A 20,607-nucleotide genomic window follows, 5' to 3' on the forward strand; every position below is an offset into this window, starting at 1 on the left:
TATCTCTCTCTCTCCCGCTCTCTCTCCCTCCCTTTCTCCCTCTCTCTCTCTCCCTCTCTCTCGCTCTCTCTCTCCCTCCCTCTCTCCAACTCTCTCCCTCTCTCTCTCTCCCTCGCTCTCTCTCTCTCTCCCCCTCTCTCTCTCTCTCCCTCTCTCTCTCTCTCTCCTTGGGAAACAGGGGGCATTGCCAAACCGGTCGTACTCCGAAGACGACAGGTCCTCATGTAACTTTGACGAGAACTCTGACAAGCTGAAGGACTCTCTTCATCTCTCTGGTATGGCTCAGAGGCATAAAACTATACTGTAGAAACTGTAGAACACTACCTTGTAAAGCCCGCAATGGCTGAACAGGTTCACTGGGGAGAGGTTAGTTGTACAGCAACCACTACAGGGTAGATTTCATTGAGTCAGGGAGCCGCCGAACAGAATTCACCAAGGGGACAGTTCACCCAGTCTATTAATGCCATTGCTAATGTCAAACCTCCCTTTTTTCAAAAGATGTATGAATGATTTTGAATAGATGTACTGTATGAATCGTAAGTGTAACAGTAGTTGGCCTGCTCCAGATACATTTGTGCAGTTTTTGCTAAATCCTACAGTCATGTTTGCACAAACAGATGGGACCAGGCTAGGAATGTTTCCCAGATCAAGCCTGGTCTATCTGAAGTGGACACGGCAGAAATTTTCAATGATACATGTGTTACAACAGAACTTCTCCCACTCTCTTCTCCTCCCTACGGACATACACAACTAAACTTATCTTACTGTACAAACGTACAGTCCATGAGCTAGTCAGACAGGTTAGGTTGAGAATGTGTCAGTCTATGCCATTTTCTTTTATCTTCCAAGATGTGCTTTGCAGTTCCATGCTGACTCTTTCTATCTGATTCTCTCTCGCTCTCTCTCACTCTCTCACTCCATCTATCCCTCCAATCTCTCTCTCTCTCTCTCTTCCTCCCCTCTCCTTCTCCTCATCCCCTTCCTCTCTCTCTCTCCCAGACCCTAAGCTCTGCACCCTAACCCCAAACGGTCACCTGGACCTGTCCCCAACGCCCACGGGTCTGTACACGGCCGACAGGCTCACTTTCGCTCTGGGCTCACGCAAAAACAGTGTCATCTCTCTGGGCAGGGCTAACCTGGAGGACAGGGTTAACCTGGAGGGCAGGGCTCTGGTGAGTGGTGGGAGGAAGGAGGGAGGGAGGAGACTGGAGAGAGGAGGAAAGAGGGAGGGAGGGAGGTACAATGGGAAGGAGAACTGGTTCGTAACGGATTGGGTCGGAACAAGATGTGTCTTGCTATGGTTGCAATCAATTCAGGAAATGACTTCAAATTGCCCATTTAAAAAGCAATTGCCCATCATTGAACTTTCTTTTTTCTTCAGTTCTTTATTTGAATCCCTCTGCAGTCACTGCAAATGGCTGGGTTGGCCTAATGGTTTCTCTCTCCCTCTCACTCTCCCTCTATCTCTCTCCTTCTTCCTCTTTGTCTCTCTTCCTCTCCCTCTTTGTCCCTCTCCCTTTCCATATTTCTCTCTTTCCCCCTCTATGTATTTCTCTCTCTCCCTCCCTCTTTCTCCCTCTCCCACTCTGTCTATCTCTTTCTCTCCCTCTCCATCTGTCTCTCTTCCTCTCCCTCTATGTATTTCTCTCCCTCTCCCTCCCTCTTTCTCCCTCTCCCACTCTGTCTGTCTCTTTCTCTCCCTCTCCGCCTGTCTCTCCCTCTTTGTATCCCTCTCTCTCCCCCAGTGTCGGGGGAGCAGCTCCCTGTACCACAACTGGGGCCGCCCTGCCTCCCAGACCCAGGCAATGTGGGGCCGGCGGTCCCAGCTGGAACAGCCTGGGTCGCCCCTCCCGAGCCTTGGGCCTGGGATTGGGGGTAGGAGGAGGGGGTAGCCTGCGCTCCCGCAGCCCCCACGCCACCCACCCGGCCGAGCAGGAGTCCCTCCTCTCCCCCACTCACCCTCCTCCACACCTCACCCACCTTCCTCCCCTCCTGGCCCTAAACTTTGTCCCGCGGCGGGACCGCCGGGCGCTGTCCTTGGAGCTGCCGGAGCTCCTCCAGGTCCCGGGACCCCCCTGGCGTCAATGCTGCCTTACCCCAGGAAGAAGAGCTTCTCCAGTGGGTTGGTTGGTGGAGGGCCTGGGGGGGAGCACCAGGACTGCAATGGGAAGGCCCCATCAGCCCAGCTCCAGCTTCAACTTCAGCTACCGCCACATCCACATCCACATCCACAGCTACTGACAGAGGTGTTCCCTCAGGTCAACACACGCAAGGACAGAGAGGACCTGGACGATGACATCGACTATGTGAGTTTGTGTTGGGGGTGAGGGGGAGGTCTGGGGGTAAGGTGGATGTGTGTGGATGAGGATGGGTGAGAGATTTGGTGAGGGGAAGGTGTGGGGTGAGGATGGGTGAGGTGAGATGTGTTTGGATGAGGATGGGTGAGAGGTTGGGTGAGGTTGGGTGAGGGGGAGGTGAGGAGTGAGATTGGGTGAGAGGGTGGGTGAGGGGGTGGTGTGGGGGTGAGGTTGGGTGAGGTATGGGTGAGGTTGGGTGAGAGGGAGGTGTGGGCGTGAGGTTGGGTGAGAGGGTGTGTGAGGGGGAGTTGGGTGAGGTGAGGTGAGGTTGGGTGAGAGGTTGGGTGAAGGGGAGGTGTGGGGTGAGGTTGGGTGAGAGGGTGGGTGAGGTGTGGGGTGAGGTTGGGTGAGAGGGTGGGTGAGGGGGAGGTGTGGGGTGAGGTTGGGTGAGAGGGTGGGTGAGGGGAAGGTGTTGGGTGAGAGGGTGGGTGAGGGGAGGTGTGGGGTGAGGTTGGGTGAGGGGGAGGTGTGGGGTGAGGGTGGGTGAGAGGGTGGGTGAGGGGGAGGTGTTGGGTGAGGGTGGGTGAGGAGTGTGGTGGGGAGTGTGGTGGGAGTGTGGTGAGGAGTGTGGTGGGGAGTGTGGTGGGGAGTGTGGTGAGGAGTGTGGTGGGGAGTGTGGTGAGGAGTGTGGTGAGGAGTGTGGTGGGGAGTGTGGTGGGCAGTGTGGTGAGGAGTGTGGTGAGGAGTGTGGGGTGAGGAGTGTGGTGAGGAGTGTGGTGAGGAGTGTGGTGAGGAGTGTGGTGGGAGTGTGGTGAGGAGTGTGGTGAGGAGTGTGGTGAGGAGGGTGGTGGGGAGTGTGGTGAGGAGTGTGGTGAGGAGTGTGGTGGGGAGTGTGGTGAGGAGTGTGGTGAGGAGTGTGGTGAGGAGTAAGGGAGGAGGATCTGAATGATGAGATTAAAGTGACTTGGTTGTGATGATGAACAATGATAAAGTCCTATTCACTTTAAAAACACCCTGGAACGTTCACAGTCCCAGTGACATCCTGTCGTCTTGGTAAAGACAGATACTGTAGATAGGAGAGAAGGAACTGTTGTTGTACCAGTGTTATTCATGACCAGCAGCACAAGGCAGCTTATAGTAGAATAAACACACTGTGTATAGCAGTTTATAATATAAATATCTGGGAATACATTCTCCAGTAGATTCCCCGTTATGTCTCTCCCCTGGGATTCTATTGTTTCAACAGTAAACAATCCCATACATACAGGGCTGAACCAGGGACAATTAATAATGCTAGTTACACAAAATGGCACCCTATTCCCTATGTAGTGCACTACTCTGACCAGGCATATGGTGCATTATATAGGGATTAGGGTTCCATTTGGGACCCAGTCACTGAGTAGAGCAGACCAATGGGGATGCTGGATATTATGCTTCTAGGTGTTGATAAAGCAAAGTGTCCTCTCTTGTAAACAATTAAGACAGAAGATTCATCTTTTCTCTTGGGAGGTGGAATAATCGGAATGATCTTATTGTATTATACAGTATAGCCGTTTCTCTTTGTCTAGAACCAGTGTGTTTATGTGTACTGAATTCACCCACCAAACTGTGTGTGTATGTGTGCGTATGTGCGTGCGTGCCTGCCTCCCTGCCTGCCCACGTTCACATATGCATGTGTGTGTATTCTGACTGTGTGTGTATTCTGACATTGTGTGTGTGTGTGTGCTGTGTCCCTCCTCCAGAGTCTGTGTTTCCGTATCCAGAAGATGATGGAGGTGTACAGGCCAGAGTGGTGTGAGACCAGAGAGGACTGGTCTGTCTTCCTCTTCTCTCCTCAGAACAGGTCTGTCTGTCTGTCAATCCCTGTTTTCACTCAGTCACTCTTTCATTTCATTTCCTGCTCAGCACTAACACCCCTGATACAGCAATTCAAGGCTTTGGTGTTTCGTTCATAAATTGTGGAATACGATGCATTTGTGCTAGGCTAGAACGAAAGCCTGCACAGCCTGTGGATCCCCAGTCCCCGAGAGAAGAATTGCAGAGCACCACCTTATCAGAATACCTGCCTCATTAGTGTATGGATCTCTGTCCCTGAGGTAGCAAAGGGAGGCTTCCCATAGTGATCCTCTATCTGTTGGTCAACAATAAATCCACCTCAGGGCTCAGAGATGGAGCTCAGGCTGGAAGGCATTGCAACAGTGTTCTGTTAGCTGTGGAGGTACACGGTATATACAAACGTCTGTGGACACCTCTTCAAATGAGTGGATTCAGGCTGTTTCAGCCACACTAGTGTCTGACAGGGGTATAAAATCAAGCACACTAGTGGCTGCCCTGGTTAACTTTAAGTGATGTTATTGTGAAGTGGAAACAGCTAGGAGCAACAACGGCTCAGCATTGAAGACGTAGGCCACACAAGCTCACAGAACGGGACCAACGAGTGCTGAAGCGCGTAAAATCGTCTGTCCTCATTTGCAACACTGCCTCTGGAAGCAACGTCAGCACAATAACTGTTTGTCGGGAGCTTCCATGGCCGAGCAGCAGCACACAAGCCTAGGATCACCATGCATAATGATAAGCGTTGGCTGGAGTGGTGTAAAGCTCTTGGTGGAGAAGGAATAATCGTCTGGGGCTGTTTTTCATGGTTCAGGCTAGGCCCTTTAGTTCCAGTGAGTGGAAATCATAACTCTATACAGCATGCAATGACATTCTAGATGATTCTGTGTTTCCAACTTTGTGGCAACCGTTTTGGGGAGGCCATTTCCTGTTTCAGCATGACAATGCCCCCTTGCACAAAGGGAGGTCCATACAGAAATGGTTTGTTGAGATCGGTGTGGAAGAACTTGACTGGCCTGCACAGAGCCCTGTCCTCAACCACATCTAACACCTTTGGGATGAATTGGAACGCCGACTGCAAGTCAGGCCTAATCGCCCATCATCATTGCCCGACCTCGACAGAGAGAGAGTGTCTCTCTGTGTCTCTCTCTGTGTGTGTATCTCTCTGCTTGTCTCTCTGGGTCTCTCTGTGTGTCTCTCTCTCTCTATTGTATTGGTGTCTCTATGGAGCATGGTGCCTTTACAACACCAGTTAATGGGAATTGCATTGAAAGGAAATGAAATAATCAGAGAGAATGGGGCTATTATCTGACTGAATGATGAGCAATCCCCAGTTCTCTGTCAATGAGGCACAATAATGGGTTTTAATCAGTAGCGATGTTACAAAACACATGTTTTTAAATTGTTTATCTTTTTCCCTCTTGCTCTCTTTCTCTTCCTTTCTGTCTCCCAATACCACTCCCTCTCTCTCCACTATCTCCCTCCCTCCCCACCTGCCTGCCTCCCTCTCTCAGGTTCAGGCGGGTATGCCAGTCCATCATAGCCTACAAGATGTTTGACTATGTGGTGCTAGCGTTCATCTTCTCCAACTGCATCACCGTGGCTCTGGAGAGACCCAAGATCATGCAGGGCAGCCTGGTCAGGATCAAAGTTCACCACTAGGTTTCAACCATACAAATATAATTAGTGGTGTCTAGTCAATGATCTTCTATTTCCATCATCTCTCTCTCTCTCCCTCCCTCCATCTCTCTCTCTCTATGTATAGGAAAGAGTCTTCCTAACCATCTCCAACTACGTCTTCACAGCCATCTTTGTAGCAGAGATGACGCTCAAGGTATAGTGATGCGCTTAATATGTGTGTGTGACTATTCTTGTGAACAAGAATAGTAAACAACTTTGACCAACTCAGGAAATGTTCTTAGTCCCTCAGGGTCAAATTCTATTTCTAGGGGGTTTAGGGTTACGGTTAGAATTAGTGTTAGGGTTAGAATTAGGTTCAGGGTTAGGAGTTAGCTTTACTGTTAGGGTTAGGTTTTGTGGTTATGGTTAGATTTAATGTTAAGGTTAGGAAAATAGGAAAATAGGATTTTGAATGGGACTGAATTGTGGGTCCCCACAAGGTTATTTATACAACACTGCGTGTGTGCGGTGTGCGTGTGTGCGGTGTGTGCGGTGTGCAGTGTGCGTGTGTGCGGTGTGCGTGGGTGCGGTGTGTGTGCGTGTGTGCGGTGTGCGTGTGTACGGTGTGCGTGTGTGCGTGCGTGCGTGCGTGTGTGAGGATGCTTCCTAGTGTCCTTACTAGTCTTCTCCTGCCTTGGCTCTAATGACCTCTCAATCTCTTTCTTTATTTTCTCATAGCGTCTCTATTCAGTGTCTGTATCTCGCTCTGTCTTTTCACTTAGTGTCTCTGTCTCTCTCTGTCTTTTCACTTAGTGTCTCTGTCTCTCTCTGTCTTTTCACTTAGTGTCTCTGTCTCTCTCTGTCTTTTCACTTAGTGTCTCTGTCTCTCTCTGTCTTTTCACTTAGTGTCTCTGTCTCTCTCTGTCTTTTCACTTAGTGTCTCTGTCTCTCTCTGTCTTTTCTCTTAGTGTCTCTGTCTCTCTCTGTCTTTTCACTTAGTGTCTCTGTCTCTCTCTGTCTTTTCACTTAGTGTCTCTGTCTCTCTCTGTCTTTTCACTTAGTGTCTCTGTCTCTCTCTGTCTTTTCTCTTAGTGTCTCTGTCTCTCTCTGTCTTTTCACTAGTGTCTCTGTCTCTCTCTGTCTTTTCACTTAGTGTCTCTGTCTCTCTCTGTCTTTTCACTTAGTGTCTCTGTCAATTTCTGTGTTTTCACTTAGTGTCTCTGTCTCTCTCTGTCTTTTCACTTAGTGTCTCTGTCTCTTTCTGTCTTTTCACTTAGTGTCTCTGTCTCTTTCTGTCTTTTCACTTAGTGTTTCTCTCTGTCTTTTCACTTAGTGTCTGTCTCTTTCTGTCTTTTCACTTAGTGCCTCTGTCTCTTTCTGTCTTTTCACTTAGTGTCTCTGTCTCTTTCTGTCTTTTCACTTAGTGTCTCTGTCTCTCTCTGTCTTTTCTCTTAGTGTCTCTGTCTCTTTCTGTCTTTTCACTTAGTGTCTCTGTCTCTTTCTGTCTTTTCACTTAGTGTCTCTGTCTCGCTCTGTCTTTTCTCTTAGTGTCTCTGTCTCTTTCTGTCTTTTCACAAGTAGTGATGAAGTCAATCTCTCCTACCCTTTAAGCCATGAGAGATGTATATACATGTTATTCATGTTAGCTCTCCATGTACATTTAAGGGCCAGCCGTTTAGGTCTAGCTTAGGTCTAGCTTATTCCTTGCCACCCATTCTAAAACTAACTGTAGCTCTTTGTTAGTGTTGCAGAATTAAAAATGACATCATTTGATGAGTTATACTTGGATGTGTAGTGTCAGTGTTTGTTGCTGGCATGCCATGACTAAATCTTGCCAGTGAAAAAATAATGAAAGTAGTTTTGTGATGAATGAGCCATCTGATTCAATGAATGATGGAGCTGAGTTTGCCTTTTTGCTCTGTATACAGTGCATTCGGAAAGTATTCAGACCCCTTGACTTTTTCCACATTTTGTAACTTTAAAGCATATTCAAAAATAAATTAAATAGTTTTTTCCCTCATCATTCTACACACAAAACCCCATAATGACAAAGCAAAAACAGGTATTTAGACATTTTGGCAAATGTATTGTAAATACAAATCTGAATTAGGACATTTACTTTGTTGAAGCACCTTTGGCAGCGATTACAGTCTTGAGTCTTCTTGGGTATGACGCTACAAGCTTGGCACACCAGTATTTGGGGAGTTTCTCCCATTCTTCTCTGCAGATCCTCTCAAGCTCTGTCAGGTTGGATGGAGAGCGTTGCTGCACAGCTATTTTTAGGTCTCTCCAGAGATCGGGTTCAAGTCCAGGCTCTGACTGGGCCACGCAAGGACATTCAGAGACTTGTCCCGAAGCCACTCCTGCATTTTCTTGGCTGTGTGCTTAGGGTTGTTGGAAGGTGAACCTTTGCACCAGTCTGAGGCCTGAGCGCTCTGGAGCAGGTTTTCATCAATAATCTCTCTGTACTTTGCTCCTTTCATCTTTCCCTCAATCCTGACTAGTTTCCCTGTCCCTGCCGCTGAAAAACATCCCCACAGCATGATGCTGCCATCACCATGCTTTACCGTAGGGATGGTGCCAGGTTTCCTCCAGATGGGACGCTTGGCATTCAGGCCAAAGAGTTTCATCTTGGTTTCATCAGATCAGAGAATCTCATGGTCTGAGTCCTTTAGGTGCCTTTTGGCAAACTTCAAACGGGCTGTCATGTGCCTTTTGCTGAGGAGTGGCTTCCGTTTGGCCTCTCTACCATAAAGGCCTGATTGGTGGAGTGCTGTAGAGATGGCTGTCCTTCTGGAAGGTTCTCCCATCTCCACAGAGGAACTCTGGAGCTCTGTCAGAGTGAACATCGGTTTCTTGGTCACCTCCCTGATCAATGCCCTTCTCCCTCAATAGCTCAGTTTGACCAGGCGGACAGCTCTAGGAAGAGTCTTGGTGGTTCCCAACTTCTTCCATTTAAAAATGATGGAGGCCACTCTGTTCTTGGGGATCTTCAATGCTGCAGACATTTTTTAGTACCCTTCCCTAGATCTGTGCCTCGACACAATCCTGTCTCGGAGCTCTACAGACAATTCCTTCAACCTCATGACTTGGTTTTTGCTATGACATGCACTGTCAACTGTGGGACCTTATATAGACAGGTGTGTGCCTTTCCAAAGCATGTCCAATCAATTGAATTTACCACAGGTGGACTCCAATCAAGTTGTAGAAACATCCCAAGGATAATTAATGGAAACATGATGCACCTGATCGCAATTTCGAGGCTCATATCAAAGGTTCTGAATACTTATTTAAATAAGGTATTTCTGTTTTTATTTTTTTTTATACATTTGAAAAAATGTCTAAAAAACTGTTTTCACTTTTTCATTATGGGGTATTGTGTGTAGATTGATGAGGGGGGGAGAAATGATTTAACCCATTTTAGAATAAGGCTGTAAAGTAACAAAATGTCGAAAAAGTCAAGGGGCCTGGATTCTTTCAGAACGCGCTGTATACTTGCATCCTGATATTACTTTATCTTACCTCATATCTCTTTTTTTGTATTACTTTATTACTGCAGCCAGTAAGAATGTCCCTGTGCTGCTTTTCACCTGTGGTATCCTGTGAACGTTGCGAATAAACGTTGAAACTTGAATCACAATGGGGAAAGGAAAAGAACTTACATTTGGAAAGAGACAAGTGGTTGTTGATTTTCATAGATCAGGCAACGGTACAAAAAACAACTAAAGAGCTGAATGCTGATTGGCTGAAAGCCGTGGTATGAGACCTTATAGCGCGGGTATGACAAAACATTTATTTTTACTGCTGTTGGTAACCAGTTTATAATAGCAATAATGCAACTTTAGAGGTTTGTGGTATATGGCCAATACGCCACGGCTGTGGGCTTTATCCAGGCACTCCGCGTTGCGTCATGCATAAGAACAGCCCTTAGCCGTGGTATATTGGCCATATACCACAAACCCTTCGTGCAATTAAGAAGTTTAAAACCACTGGAACAGTGGAGACTTGCCTGGCAGAGGCCCAAGAGTATCTTTTCCCCACATTGAGGAAGACGGTTCGGAAGGCAAAATGAATGTCCAAGGGCCACAGTTAGAGAATTACAGAACTTGTTAATTTTGGGGTCTCCAAAATCTACAATTAGACATCACCTCCAAGCCAACAGGCTATTTGGAAGGGTTGCCATGAAAAAAGCATTTATTGAGAACAACCAACAAATGTAAACGCCTGGAGTTTTCTAAACGGCATTGGCACTTGGATTGAAACCAGGTGCTATGCCAGATGACATGAAAATAGAGCTCTTTGGCTCTATCACACCAGTGGTGGGTATATATCAATTTTTTTTTAAGAACTTATGAAAGAGATTGGTGTGTTTTTTCTCCATCTAATCATTGCATGGGGTTGTTAAATGACAGACATGTATTTGTTTGAAACCTATCACTATATGCTTTCATTATAGAGAGACAAACAGACATAATTCCGTGCAAAATGAGATATATCCATCTCACTCGCAGAGAAAAAAGTAGCACTGCAAGGTTTTACACAGTCAAATGTGACAAATAATGTCATTTTTTTGTAAATAACTGTACAAATGATACATTTGTAACATCAAATGAATCAACGCAGTAATATGAGATCTGGGCCCTGGTCAAAAGTAGTACACTATATAGGGAATATGGTGACATTTGGAATGAGACCTATTTCTAACCAAACACTATAGCATGAGGCTATATTTATGATGTGTTGAATTTATATGTTAAATATACAGGATAAGAACATTCCATTCCTGCTAAACAATGGATCTATAGAGTTTCACAACAAAACTAGTTGTAATACACATCTAAAATCTATGAATTTAAAATCTGAGGACAGTAATATTTTACACACACGTGAAAAATGTATGGATTTATAGCGTTTTGGAAATAAACTCTTCGTATGCAGAAAATAACCTCATACCTACTGTAAAATATGGTGGTGGATCTTTGATGTTATGGGGCTATTTTGCTTCCTTGTTAAGTTCATCGAGGACATTTTTGCAAAAAATGTGTTTGCCGCTGCCAGGAAGCTGAAACTTGGCTGTAAGTGGATCTTCCAGAAAGATAATGACCCCAAGCACACATCACAATCCACGATGAAATGGCTAACTGACCACAAAATCAACATTTTGCAATGTCAAGCTCAGTCTCCGGACTTGAACCTCATTGAAAACCTGTGGTTTGAATTAAAGAGGGCCGTCCATGAGTGCAGACCGAAGAATATCAAGGATCTGGAAAGAAGATTCTGTACGGAGGAATTTTTCTCTGAGCTATTAATATAAAATAATATCATTTTCTATAAAGATTCACAGAATATAGCTCAGTATTTGTAGTATTTTTTGCTCATCTTTATTTATTTTGTATTTATTTCACCTTTATTTAACCAGGTTGGCCAGTTGAGAACACCTTTATTTAACCAGGTTGGCCAGTTGAGAACACCTTTATTTAACCAGGTTGGCCAGTTGAGAACAAGTTCTCATTTACAACTGCGACCTGGCCAAGATAAAGCACAGCAGTGCGACACAAACAACAACACAGAGTTACACATGGAGTAAACAAACATACAGTCAATAACACAATAGAAAAAAAGTCTATATACAGTGTGTGCAAATGAGGTGAGATAAGGGAGGTAAGGCAATAAATAGGCCATAGTGGCAAAATAATTACAATTTAGCAATTAAACACTGGAGTGATAGATGTGCAGAAGATGAATGTGCATGTAGATATACTGGGGTGCAAAGGAGCAAAAATAAATTACAGTATGGGGATGAGGTAGTTGGATGGGCTATCAACGGTGCCAATATTTTTTTTTGCCCCTCCCTCCCTCCCTCTTTTCTCCCTCCTTTCTCCCTGGAAGTCTCTCCATTGCGCTCAAGACAAGCAATTAAGCAATGACATTAATTCGCCATCAATCTTTCAGTTGCCGTCAATCTCTTTCACCCCGTCTCTCTATCCCTCCCTTTCTCTCTCTCTCTTTCTCCCTTCCTCTCTCTCTATCATTCTTTTCCACACTCTCTCTCCTCCCCTCTCTCTCCCTCTATTCCTCCGCTCTGTTCTCCGTGGAGGGTTCTGGGACAAGAGGGGGCATCAATTATGCAAATGAATAAATTATTGACCAATCTAGGAGCAACGGCCTTGTCAGGCCCCTGGCTGAGTGGAACACACCACCTCACGTCTCTGTCTCTCTTCCTCTGCGTTTAGGCCTGATCATATTACCCTGTCCATCAGTCAGTCAGTCAGTCAGTCAGCCAGCCTCTCCCCAGGCCATTGATATAGGTTTACTCTAGATAGCCTGTAGTGATATATATATATTTATTGTCACATACACCAGATAGGTGCAGTGAAATGTGTTGTTCTACAGCGTCAGCCATAGTAGTACGGCACCCCTGGAGAAAATTAGGGTTAAGTGCCTTCCTCAAGGGTACATCAAATGATGTTTCATCTTGTCGGCTTGGATATCCGGACCAGCGACCTTTCAGTTACTGGCCTATTGCTCTTCCCACTAGTCTACCTGCCACCCTACAGTATACACACTCTGGGCTTCTGTCAGGACAGGCTGTATAATCACGTCTGTCTCTCCCCAGGCCTCGGTTATAGGCTTAGATACAATGTATTCAGATGCACTGGGCTCTTGTCAGTAAAGGCAGTATGGAGTATAATCATTAGTCTCTGTCTCTGTTTCCCCAGGTCACAGCTATAGGCTTAGATATAACAATCACCCTGTTACACTGTACTGTACACACTGAGCTCTTGTCAGTATAGGCAGTATATACATTATTGTCATTAGTTATTTTGACCTCAGTTTATACCTAGGGTTAGATATAGTATACACACTCTGGGTTCTTGTCAGTATAGGCAGTATATACATTATTGTCATGAGTTATTTTGACCTCAGTTTATACCTAGGGTTAGATAGTAGGATATAGTATACACATACTGAGTGCCTGTCACTTTTACACATCAGGGGATCACTCTGGCTATAACTAGCAATGCAAATGGATTTCTGATTTGAATAATATTACTATACAGATCATACACGTAACGTTCGCTTGCTAGCTAACAATACGCTTTCATTTGCAATGAATAGGACTTTCTGACTAAATTAGAAACATAGAATATGTGAAAATGTAGCTAGACTCTTACCTGTATACATGGATGAACGCTTCACGGCAGACTGCAACCATTTAACTCTGTTTTGTTTGTAGCATCATCTTGTTTGACCAGCGTTGTGTCAAGTCACTCCGGTTCACACTGACCGTGGCGTGTGCAGAATGTAGCCCATCACTTTTCCCAACTGATCTGTCGGTGGCGCCTGCTAAATTCAGGGGATCAAGGCTGTTGAGAAAGTAGCAAAACTTTTGTCGTTCTCGATGGCTAACGTTATATCTTTCAAACACAGCGCGGTAGAAAGGACTGTCAACACACGTTATAGACAGAAACATGCTACATGGCAGACCAATCCAAACTCATCCCCCAGCATGTCCAGCCCATCCCTTATCTCAGCCAATCATGGCTAGCGAAAAGGTTGCTCGCTTTTTCCTTGGCTAAACCAACTAGGCTCATAATTTAATGATTTTATTTGTATTTACGGATGGAATACAAGTTTGTTATTAAGGCACATGATATTTCACATTTTCCAGAAGGTATTTCTGCCAAAAAAACAATTTGATAAAATATAAATGTTTACATTCACATGCCTCTCCGATGAAGTAGTGACACCTAGTTTCCTGAAACAAGTCACATATTTATATTTTATTGTATGTAAATGGGGACAGTAGGTTAAAAACCTAGTTGTCACGTCCCGATGTCCACTGCAGATCTATTAACTACCTCTTATTGCTCGGAAAACTCACCAAACTATTCCTGAGGTATTTACCTATTAGAAACAACTTGAATATCAAACTCAAACAAAAATGATGCTAATTGTGATGGTAGCCATTTTGAGAAACCAGGAATAAAACAGTATCAAAGTGACACTCCCACACGTGATGTCATTAAAAAGCCCAGAATGCCCTCTCAAAGGTACAACAGGACCTAACACAGGGGCATGTATGGCCCAAATACGGCCCAAAAACCAATGTCCATTCGAGAGGAGCAAAATGAATTGCTGGTTTTCGGTAGGATAGGCAGTACAGTCATTAGGTTTAACGTCTAGGGCTCGGCAGTAGGATCATTATATTAGATGATCATTATGGTCATACAGTACCGTATATATACGCAGCAGTCTTTTCTACTCTCCTCAGTCTCATGCTAAGTGATCATTTGGCTTCAATGCCAGTCAGTCAGAGCCTATAATGATAATAATAATAATCATGGTAATAATATGCATTGGATTTCTGCTCTGTTGCTTCATTTAAATGTTCAAATCATGGGCCTTTTTTATCCGATGTCCTCGTAATCACTCATTCACATTGCTGCCTTGCAAACTCCTGAAGCCACTGCCCCTGAATGTACACACACATCAGACATGTACCACTCAATCAAACTATACCAATATGCCACTGCTTGGCATCCATGATACATAGTTGTGGGTTTGTAGCAGGAATCACAGAAGAAAGTTATGGGGACCTGGATGATGATGTTCCACCAACTCTGTACAACCCAAAGGCACGGTGTTGCATCATTAGTCCAACTCTGTGTCAGAGAGCCTACTGTGTCTACCTGCAGTTTGAACTGGACAACTCTGTCAGATGCCCTGTTTACTCTGTTTGTTTGTGTGTGATGGATAGTTCCTTGTGCTAGTAGCTAGTGTGTGTGTGTGAGTGTGTGTGTGTGTGCGTGTGTGTGTGTGTGCGTGTGTGTGTATAAATACCTCCCAGTGCCATCAGCAGGCAGTATGACAGTTAATGTCAGTGTCTGCCAGCGGGCTCTAGCTAGTACGAGCAGGTGTGGATGTGTGTGTCACAGAGATGTTGCCCATTTCATGATCCAGGTGAGCAAATGTGTGTCTGTGTGCTTTTGAGTGTGTGTTTTGTGTGTGTGTGTTTTGTGTGTGTGTGTGTGTGTGTGTGTGTGTGTGTGTGTGTGTGTGTGTGTGTGTGTGTGTGTGTGTGTGTGTGTGTGTGTGTGTGTGTGTGTGTGTGTGTGTGTGTGTGTGTGTGTGTAGTTATCCTCGAGGCGGTTCTATAGTGTGTGTGAGTCACTTTCTGTCACACGTCTCATTAGTGTCTATAGATTTCAACACAAAGACTCCTGTGACCTGCAGCTGCTGACGACTCCCTCCTTCTCTCTCTCTCTCTCTGTCTCTCCCTCTCTGTCTCTCTCTCTCTCTGTCTCTCCCTCTCTGTCTCTCTCTCTCTCTCTCTCTCTCTCTCTCTCCGTCTCTCTGTCTCTCTCTCTCTCTCTGACTCTCCCTCTCTGTCTCTCTCTCTGTCTCTCCCTCTCTGTCTCTCTCCCTCTCTGTCTCTCTCCCTCTCTACCTCCCTCTGTTTCTCTTCTCTGTATCTCTCATTATCTCCATTTCTCATGCACCATGTAATGTGTCTGAGACCTCTAGTCAATCTGGGACTAGTCTCCTAACCTGAGATATGGGTGAAGGGGAACTCGTGAACTTTAGCACAACTCTCCCATTGACATGATGCATGACTCTTGCTCTCTTTTGCAACAAAAATAATTCTGCAATTGTACCAACTTTATTCAATGTTATTCTGGCATTTTCAATTCTTCCTATACTATGGGACTGTATATAGGTCACCGGGTGTACCTGTTGATAACATACCTCACTCACAACCTATCTCCCCCTCCTGCCCCTCTCTATCTCCCTCCCCCTCCCAATAGGTGGTGTCTATGGGCCTGTATATAGGGGAACAGGCATATCTGAAAAGCAGCTGGAACGTGTTGGACGGCTTCCTGGTCTTTGTGTCGTTGATTGACATTGTGGTGTCAATGGCGGGCGGGGCTAAGATTCTGGGTGTGCTGAGAGTTCTCAGATTGCTCCGCACACTGCGCCCCCTCAGGTAGGTAGGACATACTAAAGACACACTGCACCCCTTCAGGTAGGTAGGACATACTACAGACACACGGCACCCCCTTATTTAGGGAGGACATACCACAGACACACTGCACCTCCTCATGTAGGGAGGACATACTACAGACACACTGCACCTCCTCATGTAGGGAGGACATACCACAGACACACTGCACCCCCTCATTTAGGGAGGACATACCACAGATAAATTGCATCTCCTCATGTAGGGAGGACATACTACAGATACACTGCATCCCCTCAGGTAGGGAGGACATACTACAGACACACTGCACCCCTTCAGGTAGGTAGGACATACTACAGACAAACTGCACCCCCTCATGTAGGGAGGACATACTACAGACACACTGCGCCCCCTCAGGTAGGTAGGATATACCACAGACACACTGCACCCCTTCAGGTAGGTAGAACATACTACAGACACACAGCACCCCCTCATGTAGGGAGGACATACTACAGACACACTGCACCCCTTCAGGTAGGTAGGACATACCACAGACACACTGCACCCCCTTGGGTAGGTAGGACATTCTACAGACACACTGCACCCCCTCATGTAGGGAGGACATACTACAGACACACTGCACCCCCTCATGTAGGGAGGACATACTACAGACACACTGCACCCCCTCATGTAGGGAGGGCATACTACAGACACACTGCACCCCCTCATGTAGGGAGGACATACTACAGACACACTGCACCCCCTCATGTAGGGAGGACATACTACAGACACACTGCCCTCATGTAGGGAGGACATACCACAGGCACACTGCCCTCATGTAGGGAGGACATACTACAGACACACTGCCCTCATGTAGGGAAGACATACTACAGATACACTGCACCTCCTCATGTAGGGAAGACATACTACAGATACACTGCACCTCATGTAGGGAGGACATACTACAGATACACTGCACCTCCTCATGTAGGGAAGACATACTACAGATACACTGCACCTCCTCATGTCGGGAGGACATACTACAGATACACTGCACCTCATGAAGGGAGGACATACTACAGACACACTGCCCTCATGTAGGGAGGACATACTACAGATACACTGCACCTCCTCATGTAGGGAGGACATACTACAGATACACTGCACCTCCTCATGTAGGGAGGACATACCACAGGCACACTGCCCTCATGTAGGGAGGACATACTACAGATACACTGCACCTCCTCATGTAGGGAGGACATACTACAGACACACTGCACCCCCTCATGTAGGGAGGACATACTACAGACACACTGCACCCCCTCATGTAGGGAGGACATACTACAGACACACTGCACCCCCTCATGTAGGGAGGACATACCACAGACACACTGCACCCCCTCATGTAGGGAGGACATACCACAGACACACTGCACCCCCTTATTTAGGGAGGACATACCACAGACACACTGCACCTCCTCATGTAGGGAGGACATACTACAGACACACTGCACCTCCTCATGTAGGGAGGACATACCACAGACACACTGCACCCCCATATGTAGGGAGGACATACCACAGATACATTGCACCTCCTCATGTAGGGAGGACATACGACAGACACACTGCACCCCCTCATGTAGGGAGGACATACTACAGACACGCTGCACCCCCTCATGTAGGGAGGACATACCACAGACACACTGCACCTCCTCATGTAGGGAGGACATACCACAGACACACTGCATCCCCTCATGTAGGGAGGACATACTACAGATACACCGCCCTCATGTAGGGAGGACATACTACAGACACACTGCACCTCCTCATATAGGGAGGACATACCACAGATACACTGCACCCCCTCATGTAGGGAGGACATACTACAGATACACTGCCCTCATGTAGGGAGGACATACCACAGACACACTGCATCCCCTCATGTAGGGAGGACATACTACAGATACACCGCCCTCATGTAGGGAGGACATACTACAGACACACTGCACCTCCTCATATAGGGAGGACATACCACAGACACACTGCACCCCCTCATGTAGGGAGGACATACCACAGACACACTGCACCCCCTTATTTAGGGAGGACATACCACAGACACACTGCACCTCCTCATGTAGGGAGGACATACTACAGACACACTGCACCTCCTCATGTAGGGAGGACATACCACAGACACACTGCACCCCCTCATGTAGGGAGAACATACTACAGACACACTGCACCCCCTCATGTAGGGAGGACATACTACAGACACACTGCACCCCCTCATGTAGGGAGGACATACCACAGACACACTGCACCCCCTCATGTAGGGAGGACATACCACAGACACACTGCACCCCCTTATTTAGGGAGGACATACCACAGACACACTGCACCTCCTCATGTAGGGAGGACATACTACAGACACACTGCACCTCCTCATGTAGGGAGGACATACCACAGACACACTGCACCCCCATATGTAGGGAGGACATATCAAATCAAATCAAATCAAATTTATTTATATAGCCCTTCGTACATCAGCTGATATCTCAAAGTGCTGTACAGAAACCCGGCCTAAAACCCCAAACAGCAAGCAATGCAGGTGGAGAAGCACGGTGGCTAGGAAAAACTCCCTAGAAAGGCCAATACCTAGGAAGAAACCTAGAGAGGAACCAGGCTATGTGGGGTGGCCAGTCCTCTTCTGGCTGTGCCGGGTGGAGATTATAACAGAACATGGTCAAGATGTTCAATGTTCATAAATGACCAGCATGGTCGAATAATAATAAGGCAGAACAGTTGAAACTAGAGCAGCAGCACAGTCAGGTGGAAGTTGAAACTGGAGCAGCAGCATGGCCAGGTAGACTGGGGACAGCAAGGAGTATTCATGTCAGGTAGTCCTGGGGCATGGTCCTAGGGCTCAGGTCAGTTGAAACTGGAACAGCAGCATGGCCAGGTGGACTGGGGACAGCAAGGAGTCATCATGTCAGGTAGTCCTGGGGCATGGTCCTAGGGCTCAGGTCCTCCAAGAGAGAGAAAGAAAGAGAGAAGGAGAGAATTAGAGAACACACACTTAGATTCACACAGGACACCGAATAGGACAGGAGAAGTACTCCAGATATAACAAACTGACCCCAGCCCCCCGACACATAAACTACTGCAGCATAAATACTGGAGGCTGAGACAGGAGGGGTCAGGAGACACTGTGGCCCCATCCGAGGACACCCCCGGACAGGGCCAAACAGGAAGGATATAACCCCACCCACTTTGCCAAAGCACAGCCCCCACACCACTAGAGGGATATCTTCAACCACCAACTTACCATCCTGAGACAAGGCTGAGTATAGCCCACAAAGATCTCCGCCACGGCACAACCCAAGGGGGGGGGGGGGCGCCAACCCAGACAGGATGACCACAACAGTGAATCAACCCACTCAGGTGACGCACCCCCTCCAGGGACGGCATGAGAGAGCCCCAGCAAGCCAGTGACTCAGCCCCTGTAATAGGGTTAGAGGCAGAGAATCCCAGTGGAAAGAGGGGAACCGGCCAGGCAGAGACAGCAAGGGCGGTTCGTTGCTCCAGAGCCTTTCCGTTCACCTTCCCACTCCTGGGCCAGACTACACTCAATCATATGACCCACTGAAGAGATGAGTCTTCAGTAAAGACTTAAAGGTTGAGACCGAGTTTGAGTCTCTGACATGGGTAGGCAGACCGTTCCATAAAAATGGAGCTCTATAGGAGAAAGCCCTGCCTCCAGCTGTTTGCTTAGAAATTCTAGGGACAATTAGGAGGCCTGCGTCTTGTGACCGTAGCGTACGTGTAGGTATGTACGGCAGGACCAAATCAGAGAGATAGGCAGGAGCAAGCCCATGTAATGCTTTGTAGGTTAGCAGTAAAACCTTGAAATCAGCCCTTGCTTTGACAGGAAGCCAGTGTAGAGAGGCTAGCACTGGAGTAATATGATCAAATTTTTTGGTTCTAGTCAGGATTCTAGCAGCCGTATTTAGCACTAACTGAAGTTTATTTAGTGCTTTATCCGGGTAGCCGGAAAATAGAGCATTGCAGTAGTCTAACCTAGAAGTGACAAAAGCATGGATTAATTTTTCTGCATCATTTTTGGACAGAAAGTTTCTGATTTTTGCAATGTTACGTAGATGGAAAAAAGCTGTCCTCGAAATAGTCTTGATATGTTCTTCAAAAGAGAGATCAGGGTCCAGAGTAACGCCGAGGTCCTTCACAGTTTTATTTGAGACGACTGTACAACCATTAAGATTAATTGTCAGATTCAACAGAAGATCTCTTTGTTTCTTGGGACCTAGAACAAGCATCTCTGTTTTGTCCGAGTTTAATAGTAGAAAGTTTGCAGCCATCCACTTCCTTATGTCTGAAACACATGCTTCTAGCGAGGGCAATTTTGGGGCTTCACCATGTTTCATTGAAATGTACAGCTGTGTGTCATCCGCATAGCAGTGAAAGTTTACATTATGTTTTCGAATAACATCCCCAAGAGGTAAAATATATAGTGAAAACAATAGTGGTCCTAAAACGGAACCTTGAGGAACACCGAAATTTACAGTTGATTTGTCAGAGGACAAACCATTCACAGAGACAAACTGATATCTTTCCGACAGATAAGATCTAAACCAGGCCAGAACATGTCCGTGTAGACCAATTTGGGTTTCCAATCTCTCCAAAAGAATGTGGTGATCGATGGTATCAAAAGCAGCACTAAGGTCTAGGAGCACGAGGACAGATGCAGAGCCTCGGTCCGATGCCATTAAAATGTCATTTACCACCTTCACAAGTGCCGTCTCAGTGCTATGATGGGGTCTAAAACCAGACTGAAGCATTTCGTATACATTGTTTGTCTTCAGGAAGGCAGTGAGTTGCTGC

At 46.6% G+C, this 20,607-nt stretch overlaps 1 protein-coding gene across 1 annotated transcript in view; it reads left to right on the top strand.

The window, feature by feature from the left end:
- The window catches only part of LOC109884752 (voltage-dependent T-type calcium channel subunit alpha-1I-like), a 287,147-nt gene that overhangs the window by 206,053 nt on the left and 60,487 nt on the right, over positions 1-20,607 (top strand). The window contains 8 exon segments of the mRNA XM_031813726.1: positions 179-275; positions 1,000-1,172; positions 1,746-1,875; positions 2,062-2,306; positions 4,040-4,140; positions 5,645-5,768; positions 5,896-5,964; positions 15,560-15,738. Of these exon segments, the coding sequence (XP_031669586.1) occupies positions 179-275; positions 1,000-1,172; positions 1,746-1,875; positions 2,062-2,306; positions 4,040-4,140; positions 5,645-5,768; positions 5,896-5,964; positions 15,560-15,738 (1,118 nt within the window).

Source organism: Oncorhynchus kisutch, unplaced genomic scaffold (assembly GCF_002021735.2).
Source record: "Oncorhynchus kisutch isolate 150728-3 unplaced genomic scaffold, Okis_V2 Okis06b-Okis10b_hom, whole genome shotgun sequence".
Classification (NCBI taxonomy): Eukaryota; Metazoa; Chordata; class Actinopteri; order Salmoniformes; family Salmonidae; genus Oncorhynchus; species Oncorhynchus kisutch.